The sequence below is a fragment of the Scleropages formosus genome, chromosome 3, assembly GCF_900964775.1.
Source record: "Scleropages formosus chromosome 3, fSclFor1.1, whole genome shotgun sequence".
Classification (NCBI taxonomy): domain Eukaryota; kingdom Metazoa; phylum Chordata; class Actinopteri; order Osteoglossiformes; family Osteoglossidae; genus Scleropages; species Scleropages formosus.
The window spans coordinates 13449682-13459558 of NC_041808.1; the positions used below are offsets into that span (position 1 = coordinate 13449682).

At 43.4% G+C, this 9877-nt stretch overlaps 1 protein-coding gene across 6 annotated transcripts; it reads right to left on the reverse strand.

The window, feature by feature from the left end:
* Window positions 1-162: 162 nt before the first annotated feature.
* Window positions 163-9518, reverse strand: LOC108935095 (coiled-coil domain-containing protein 69-like). 6 transcript variants are annotated; one of them, XM_018753379.2, is made up of 9 exons: window positions 7515-7593; window positions 3704-3770; window positions 3185-3329; window positions 2855-2930; window positions 2657-2730; window positions 2442-2528; window positions 2118-2237; window positions 1764-1864; window positions 163-642 (listed from the first exon to the last, which is right to left on the reverse strand). In XM_018753379.2, exons 1-9 carry the CDS (start codon window positions 7522-7524, stop codon window positions 519-521), a joined length of 804 nt encoding a protein of 267 aa, XP_018608895.1. In that variant the 5' UTR covers window positions 7525-7593; the 3' UTR covers window positions 163-518. The 6 variants fall into 6 exon arrangements, with proteins under 6 accessions (XP_018608895.1, XP_018608894.1, XP_018608896.1 ...); XM_018753378.2 differs by lacking the exon at window positions 7515-7593 and adding an exon at window positions 9409-9518 and having other exon boundaries at window positions 165-642; window positions 3185-3333; XM_018753380.2 differs by having other exon boundaries at window positions 166-642; window positions 3185-3333.
* Window positions 9519-9877: the final 359 nt, after the last annotated feature.

A 9877-nucleotide genomic window follows, 5' to 3' on the forward strand; every position in this document is an offset into this window, starting at 1 on the left:
GACACCTTTTTTCAGCAGATCCAAGTAATAACCACAATTTTGTGCTGAGTATTAGAATATGCCTGAGTCAGCATGAAAGCGGCATTAATTATCAGCTAAGTTGTCACATTGTTATTAAAAATGTTACATAGAGGACCATGTCCTCCCAACCCCCCCCCCCGCCACTCACCACCTTCTCTTAGATCAAAAACAAAGCGGGCAGGTATGGAGAAGGGTGTCTGAGGCTTGAGACACTCAGTATTACTAACAATTAAGACATGAGAAAGTGTGAAAAGAGAGATCCAGGCATTAAGTTCAGTGTACAGAACAGCCCCCAAGGCTAGAGGTGAGAAAAGTAACACTGCAGTCACACTTTGGGGTGGAACTGCCCTCAACATAAAACAAGGTAAACTTATACTCATCATAAACTCGTACAAAGCAGACGTCAAAATGTTTTAATGTAAAACATATAACAATTTATAAGAAATAGAGTGAAGGTATCCTGAGGGTGTCCTGAGCTGGAAGACACTTCAATGGTGTCAGTCTGCAGGTGAGGGGGGTCCAACTTTCCTACGAAGCACTTTAAACTGAAACTGCTGTGTCTTACAGCTCACCGGGATCTCCTCCTCCGGCATCTTCTCCAGGTCCACTTTCTTCACTCGTCTGCCGGACAGCCAGTTGACGCTTGTTAATCAAAAAGGAACTTCATCTCTGCTCTTACAGTTACTGTCATTTGTCTTTCATGGCTGTCTACATAATTCTACCATCCTGTCCGATAATAAAACTGTCTGTTTAAAGGTTTTCCACAAAGGATCCACTAACTACACTAATGAAAAAAGGAACAGCAACAGAAACAAGGAGGATTCATTACACTCATTTCCTTAAGTGGTACAATTAGAGGTATGCTTTATATTACAGGCTTCCTTCGCATAACAAGTAGTGTGTTCCTGGCAAGCTGCTTGTAAACTGACTTGTAATAAAAAAAAAAATAGTAATTCTTATTTACCTTTTAATGGTAACTTTATTATTATAAAAATTATGAGATTACAGGATTATGTTTTCCTGAGCTACTAAACATTCACCTGTTTTTTTTCCACTAAAAAGACATTTCCTGCCTTATGTTATTCACAGGAAAAAGATCTAATTCAAAACTAAGTCCAGGGTATCAAAACACTACATAACAAGATAATTCTCGTAATTACTATAATTACTCATAACCTCTGTTGTAAAGTACACACACACACACACACACACACACACACACACACATTTTCAGAACCGCTTGTCCCACACGGGGTCACGGGGAACCGGAGCCTACCCGGTAACACAGGGCGTAAGGCCGGAGGGGGAGGGGACACACCCAGGACGGGACGCCAGTCCGTCGCAAGGCACCCCAAGCAGGATTCGAACCCCAGACCCACTGGAGAGGAGGACTGCGGTCCAACCCACTGCGCCACCGCACCCCCCCTATTGTTAAGTATAATTTGCAAAAATTAAAGATGCTGCATTACAAGCGAATGCTATGCATTTTTCATATTTCAGTTTTTAAATTGAATTGTAAGGCTTACCATTGTCCTTTCAACTTTTAGCACTTTCTGTGAAACTTAAAACTAAATATTATGATATATGATGATTTTACACCTTGATAAATACATATAATATTTCTTACATAGGCTTGTGAGCAGTCACATGACCAAAAGGCTTCAATTTTGAACTCAAATTTCAGTTGCTGTAATTTCTTGCAGGTGTGACTCAAACAATGGTTATGTGAGGGAAGACTGTACTTTAAATCACATCGCTGGGATTTCTCCAGGCGGGCCTCTAACTGCTCATTCTGAAAGACAGCATGCGCCAGCTGGTCCTCTAGTAATTTGTTCCTCTCCATCTGAAATTAATGGTAGAATATCAAGACATGAACACAGGCAGCAACAGCACTTAAAGATCACTGAGTTGTCTCCCCACAATCAGAGTTCTGTTGATTTGATCATCAGATCAAGTGACAGCAACTCTGTAGATGTGTATTTTGGGTGCTGAACACTGTCAACTGTTAGTTGTTCTTTATCAGTTAATGCGGTAAATTGATTTTTAGAGCCAGTGAGATGGATGGAGAGGACAGTAGGGTACAGTGTGATAGCTACCAGGTTCTCCATCTGCACAAGCTTCCTCTCTTGCTCTTGCAAATGTTTGTTTTTCATTTCTATAACAAAGAGCATACTTTCCAGCTCCTGCTCCCAGAATTCGCCAGGGCTGCCATGTGCCTGCAAGGAGGAAGCACAAAGCAAGGAGGCAGTGACCTCAACAGCTACGGCAGCTTCAAGTAGCTGATGGTTATGTTTTATTGTGGGTGGTTTTCACATTCCAGTCATTCGGGTGGGGTGTAAAAATGCAAACATTAAATTCTTCCCATTTCACTTCTCTCATATTCTCACTGCATGGTAACAGCCACCAGTTTTGTCCCCTACCTGGATATTCGCATTCAGAATTCTCTTCATCATGGACTCCTCCACTGTCCTATGCAGGTCTCTGAACAGTCGGCGCTGACCTGACAGCTTCTCAAACCCAACCATACAGAAGCCAAAGTTCATGGTCACAGCTACAGTACAGGTCAGCAAAGTTACAGTTATGTGTTACACTGAGCCAACAGCAACAAAAGGTCAGCATGGAGCACCTGTCTTACCTGGAGCACAGCATCAGCAGCCTGGGCAGGCTCCATCAGAGACAAATTCTCAGGTTTATTCTTCCTCTGCAGTTCTGTAGGTCAGGAGGTTTATGATATTCCTCAAATTTAACGCACATTTGCACTGAAAAGCCACTTGTGAACTGTTGGAAGAGACTACACCGAAGGATTGTGCACAGATGGTGAAATGCCTCTTGCCTTCCATTTTGGCCCAGTTTTCTTGGATGGGGGCTCTGGCCTGTTCGTCATACACCCCTCCTGTATGTGTTCTCTCCTGAAGACAGAGCACACCTAGTGACCACACACCCTGCCAATGTCAGCTCACACACAGGTGCTGATTTGTAGAAGATGAATGATGTTGCCTGCTCTTGTAAAAGGTTCTCCAACGCAAACTGTGGCTGCAGGGAGTTGTGCAGTTGTGGAAATAATTCCGTTTGTCCTGGAGCACCGAGGTGAACCAGGTCAGTGGACCGGCACCAGACCTGACAGACCGGAGAGAGGCGATGTGCGTGAGGAGGTGAAGAATACCTTCTCAACCAGGTCCTGGAGCACCTTGAGGGGCTCATTCTGGGAACCTTGGAGCTCCAGGTGTATGCTGTTGACCACTTTCAGAGTCTCCCACAGGATCTTGACGTGCTCCTGCTGTTGCTGCTGGAGGTTTTCCAGCAAGATCCTAACTGGGTTAGACAGAAGAATACCACTGCAGGACCTCACTGGCTCACAGACATTACAGCAGTGACAGGCCTCTTTGAGGTAACAACACAAAATGCACTAAATACAAAATAAGAACACAAATTCAAATGAAAAAAAAAGATTAAAATTCTGCATGTGAGAAACTTTCCCTCCCTGTAACTTGAAGGAATTAGACCAGTTGAGTTAACGCCACACTGATTTACACATTAAACCTAAAGTATACATTTAAGAGGATGATAAAATAGCTCGAGTGGCACAGACTAGTGGAAGAAAAACTGCCAACATATTCTGGATCAGATTGCATGCAGAAACCTCAGTGTGAAACTATCACTAACAGCAAAGGAAACTACTCACTGCTTCCATCCTGCATGGAGCTCTTCCCAGAAGATGCCACCTGCTCTCTTCTTTTGCTCCTGTCCTTCTGGAAGAGCAGAAACGAGAGCATTTTTCTTTACGATGGGTCTCCGCTGTGTTTTACCCTGGACCGTTCAACATGAACAGGCTCCCACTGCGATTACACGCAGCAGGGGAAGCTGTGGGGAGAATCGCTGTGAGGGGAAAGGTCAAGACAGCGAGTTCACACCGGATTCCTGCAGTATGAGGAGGTAAGGAAGAGGTAGCTGAAGAAAAGATTCAGGCTCATTGGGATATGGAGACATCTCAGGTTCTGGCAAGTGTGGCATAACACTCCTGGGACGTGAGCTCCAATATGTTTGAAAATGTTATCTCTGAGCACCATCCAAAAACAGCTCTTCTTGGGACATATCACAGAATGCAAAGTGGCCAAATCCCAGCTAAACCCTGCTGGGGAAATTCACTGGTCAGAAAAAGCTGACCTTATCCAACCACAGGTTAAAGGGCCAGAAGTGCAGCATGGTAAAACCGCAGCTGAACCGAGGTACTACGCAGCCTCCCTACAAAGACTCAAATGGAAAATTAAGCTGATTGTTAGCAAACTGGAAAAAAACCACAGGCATAAACACAGAAGTCAGTTTTCCTTTCACCAAATACAATTCCAGCAGCAGAGACCGAGTTCTTCATACAGACTGGTGTACGGACATCCCTCGACTTACACAAATAAGACTGTTCTTCAACCCCTTACGCAAGTCAACAGTTCACATGTCAGATTCCCCCTCTTCCCCCATCATTCAACATCATCGCATGCTCATTCATACATTTATTTATTTATCTAGCAGACACTTTTCTCCAAAGCGACTTACAATGAACTGTATGTAGCGTTATGAGCCCACACACCTTATTCACCGCGGTGACTTACACTGCTAGATACACTACTTACAGTGGGTCACTCATCCATACATCAGTGGAACACACTCTCTCTGTCACTATTTGGGAACAGGAAGAGCATGTCTTTGGACTGTGGGAGGAAACCAGAGCACCTGGAAGAAATCCATGTAGACAGGGGGAGAACATGCAAACTCCACACAGACTGAGCAGAGATCAAACCCATGTCCTCTCACACCACCCAGGTGCTGTAAGACAGCAGTGCTACTCGCTGTGCCACTTTCACATCGTATCCACAGTCGATATGGCTAAACCCGGTTCCCATGCTATAGACGATAATCTTTGTCCACCTTTATACTTCCTTATTATTTTCAATTTCATCTCCAAATCAACTGCTGTACGCTTGTGAGACAGTGCTCGTATTCCTTCGAGTGCACGTTTACCACAAGGTATCGTGAGTTATGAAATAGGTTAAAAAAATATGACAAAAAAGCACTGCACTAACAAGAGGGGATGCATTTATGACTCAAAACAAGTAGGAACTGGGAAGATGCAGTTTCCTGCCTTCTCTGGCCACGCCGACTTGTGCGTAACATATTTCAAATGTTTTGCATAAAATAAAAGCGCTATACGTAAATAATGTGTATGTCGAGAATATTTTTACGGAAATCCGGATTTACGTAATTCAGATTTACGTAAGTGGAGGAGTGTCTACACATCCAAAATGCGTTCGAAGATCCTTTTGAGCATATTTGAACACTAATCCTAGACACATTTTAAATATCATTAGAATAATGTTAATAAAGTTAAAACTGCTGATTTAAAATTCCTAGGTTGAAAAGACCTAGAGGAAATTCATTCATTTAAATTTCACCTAGTTTATATTCTTTATTTGTATTTCAAAAATAAAAATTCTCAGCTTTATTTCATCATTAAAGGTGAATCAGATGTAAAAACTGCACCCTTTAAGGAAACACTATAGCAATCATAATGAACAAATGTAACAACTGTCTCGGCACCCTCACTTTCACGATTCGAGTTGCACGACAGCATGAAATTATCTTAATGATCTACATGGAAATTCGAAGAAAAAAAAAATTGTGAAGGCAGAAAGAGTTCACTTTAAATTAAGTTTATTTGAAACCCTTAACAGAAGGACTTGGTGAAACAGCGTTCACAGATAAGCTGCAAAACTATTAAAACGATGACCACATTTTCCCACTACAGGTGGTCCCTGACTTACAATGGCGCTACGTTCCGCGAAATCCGTCGTAACTCAGGTGACGCAGGTGAGAAGAACTTTTAGCCGAGTCAACATCCGCAAAGCTGCTGGACCGGACGGAATTTCAGGGCGAGTTTTAAAAACATGCAGCGAGCAACTGGCTGCTGTCTTCACGGACATATTTAACAGCTCCTTAAAAAACTCAGCTGTACCCACTTGTTTCAAAAACACCACCATCATCCCCGTTCCTAAGAAGAACAAAGTGAGCTGCCTTAATGACTATCGCCCAGTGGCACTGACCCCCACTGCAATGAAATGCTTTGAGAGGCTGGTGCTGGGACACATTAATGACACCCACCCAGACACTCTGGACTCACTGAAGTTTGCCTACCGCCGCAAGAGATCCACCGAAGACGCGATATCACACATTCTGTCTCACCTGGATAACAAAAACTGCTATGCAAGGCTATTATTTGTGGACTATAGCTCAGCATTTAACACTGTCATCCCAACCAAGCTGATCCAGAAACTACTAGGGCTGCGACTGAGTGCTGCATTGTGCAGTTGGATCCTAGATTTCCTCACCAACAGACCCCAGCGTGTGCGGACTGGCAGTGATGCCTTCTCCCCACTGATCCTCAACACTGGCACTCCACAGGGAGGCATCCTGAGCCCAGTGCTATACTCCCTGTTCACACATGACTGTGTGGCCAGTCACAGCTCCAACACCATCATAAAGTTTGCTGACGATACCACCGTTGTGGGTCTGATCACCAACAACTACAGAGAGGAGGTGAGGCTCCTGGCAGAGTGGTGCCAGGACAACAACCTGTCTCTAAATGTCAGTAAAACTAAGGAGCTGGTGATTGACTTCAGGAAACAGGATGCGTTTCAGGCACCCATCTACGTAGGAGGGGACATGGTAGAGAGGGTCAACAGCTTCAAATTCCTCGGGGTCACCCTCACTGCAAAACTCACATGGACTGAGCGCACAGCATCGACCATCAAAAAGGCCCATCAACGTCTCCACTTCCTCAGGCATCTGAAGAAAGCCAGGATGCCCACTACAGTCCTCGCCACTTTCTACAGGTGGTGCTGTGGAGTCCGTCCTCACAGGGTGTATTATATCCTGGGGTGGCCTACAAAGGGTGGTCTACAAAGGGTGGTCAAAACAGCTCAGGAAATCATTGGCACACAGCTGCCAGCAGTCGAGGACACCTATACCACACGCTGACATAGGAAGACGATGCGCATCGTGAAAGATCATACTCACCCCGCACGGGCACTTTTCTCTTCCCTGCCATCTGCAAAACGGCTTAGGTCTATTCGAACCCGCACAGTTAGGTACAGGAACAGCTTTTACCCCACTGCTGTAAGACTATACAACACTAACCAATGTGCCACCTTTAGTAAATAGAGTTGGACTGCTCCACCCAAGCGTATTGGTAAATTACACTGTGACTTCAAGCATTCTTATTCTCTCGTTCTGAGTTCTCTGACTGTTACCATCATTTATTGTTATTGCTGTCGCTGCTACTATTGTTATTTACTGTCATTGACACTGTTTTGGTTGTGCAGTATTCCTATTGTCCTTGCCCATAGTCTGTGGAGAAGCATTCAGGAAGATTTTCATGATACATGTACATGGTACTTGTATCTATGACAATAAACTTGAAAATGCATTTAATACACCTAACCTACCGAACATCATAGCCTATCATAGGTGCGATGGTCATTACGGACTTGCCGCCTTCATGCTGGGCAATTATCTTGAGTTTCTCCTCAAGAGTAATGGCCCCCCTCTTCTTCTTCCCACCAGTAACAGTAGACTCAGACGGGTGTTTCTGTGACATCATGGATGCACAAAACACAACCATGTGAGACTGGGAGATGCGGAATCCTGCTGCTTCCCAGCATCGCGAGGGAGTGTCGCACCTCATGTTGCTTGCCCAGGTATAAAAAAAAAATAAAAAAAAAAAATCAAAATTCAAAGTACGGTTTCTACTGGATGTCGATCGTCAGCTCACCAACGTAAAGTCAAAAAATTGTAAGTCGAACCATCGTAAGTCAAGGGGCATCTGTACAGTTAAACACAACGCTAACTATAGTATTCTCCAAAAGAAAATAAGAAAGTAAAATTTTCATTTACTCCAAAACAGGGCAGAATTACACAACTGTTGAATCATGCGTCTGACTAATGATATGAATGAACTCCGCGTTTGTCTCGTTATGGACACCGCGGTGCTGTTACGTCAACAATTCTAGACTTCTTTCCTTGTGACGTCACGTCTAGGAGAATTATACGTCACAATGAATTAAACGTAACATTTCATGCACGTATTCCGAAAATAAAGTTACTATATCCTCCCATCTCATCCGAACTTAATTAGTAGGGTGAAAATCTGTGTGTAATTTGAACGTTTCAAGAAGCTGTTTGCGTTATTTCTCATGGAAAAAAATAGAATGCGTTAGAAGACCGACACGTTCACTCCATAATGATCCAAAACACACATTAAAAAGGCTTCACTGCATTTTTGGAGATTATTATTTTTACATTACTCTGCTATAAAGAAGCTCTTCCTTATATTATAAATGTGTTGACTCCTCACGTCTACCGCCGGTACACGATGGGAATGCAGCGAGTTGTCGATCTACCAGTAAAACTTTCACGACAATGTTCACATTTACAGCAAAGCACCAACGTAAAACTTGTTTAAATGTTTATTTTCTTGCTATCTGGTGAATTATGCGCTTAGTAAACATAATTCACACAGACGATCCAAAAAAAAAATCATGCGAGCGATCGGTGGGCACTCACTGACTGGGGGGCTGGTTAGGGAGCACTCCGAGTATGACGTAAAACAAAGTTGGGAAAACGAACGAAGACGGCTTCTACAACACTATTATAGACTAGTCGTATACCCATCGTCACAACTGTGTTCACCCTTGTCTTTCAACACTGACTGAAATTGAACTGAAAAATTGAAAATTGGAAAAAATGCACAAAGAAGTAACACGACAATCATCGGTTAATACGGTCTCCAGCTCAGCTCATGATGGCGTCCGTTCCGCCATCGTGGGGCGAAGAACGCCCTTCTTCTGTGTGTGTTCATCCGCTAATAGGACTAGTTACTCACTGTGACCTGAGGTAACGGGTAGGAGGGACCGAAACGCCGGATAACGGGGGACGGACGGAGCTACATTTACTCAGCAGTGCGGGATTTGTTGTGTTCTAGTTTAGTCTGTGTATAGCGGGAGAACAGCGTACAAGAATAAAAACAGCCCAACAAACCGCCACATGAAGAAGAAGAAGAAGAAAAACGAGAAGTGTGAAGGCGGAATCGGTTCACTCACTAGTATTTTTGAACTACTAGACTCGAGGATCAATTTACTCAGTGACAAACCATCTCTACTACTGCAGAACTACTAAAACTAGAACACACACATTTCCCCGTTTTTTATTAGATATTTTGCTGGATATACATAAGTTACCTACTAGGCTAGGTAACTTACTAGTACAACCAAAATATAAAACAGAGTCGAGAGTCAATTATGCACGTTTTTTTTTTCCGTGGAGATTTAAACGAGAAAATACCTTTTTCTTTCCCACCGTGAGAATAGAGCCCATCTTGGATGGCTGGTACAAATGCGAGTTTCCTGTAGTAAAATTACGGCTTGTCTTGTTGTGGATACTGCAGTGCAGTAGCGCCGTTACTGTAATATTCAAATAACCCAATAGTATTACGCATTCACATGATGCAATTAGGTGGGTGGGGCTTGTTGGCCATTTCCGGTCACATGATCTATAAAAGCGCATGTGTTTAAACTCCATTCGATGTTGGTAAAAAAAGTGGTGTCAGGCTGGTAATTTGATTACGTGCCACAGTAATGAATGTGACGACACCAAGGAAGAAGTACTATTCGTCAAGTTTGCCAGCTGCATGGTGCAGATTTCAAAAGCGTAGGATTCTGCTCATGTCCCTGAGGGAGACGAGCAAAGTCGAAATTTGTAGCTACTTCCTTCTTGGATCAGGAAGAAGAATTTGGAATGTTTACAATTTATA

Bases quoted from the DNA above. Each gene is read 5' to 3' on its own strand.
- LOC108935095 (XM_018753378.2), bottom strand. From the start codon at position 9,441: ATGGGCTCTATTCTCACGGTGGGAAAGAAAAAG. The intron at 3,334-3,703 runs GTGAGTAGTTTC...TGTCTAACCCAG, and splicing joins CTCCATGCAGGATGGAAGCA to TTAGGATCTTGCTGGAAAAC. The intron at 643-1,763 runs GTACAGTCTTCC...GCTGTCCGGCAG, and splicing joins TCCCAGCGATGTGATTTAAA to ACGAGTGAAGAAAGTGGACC.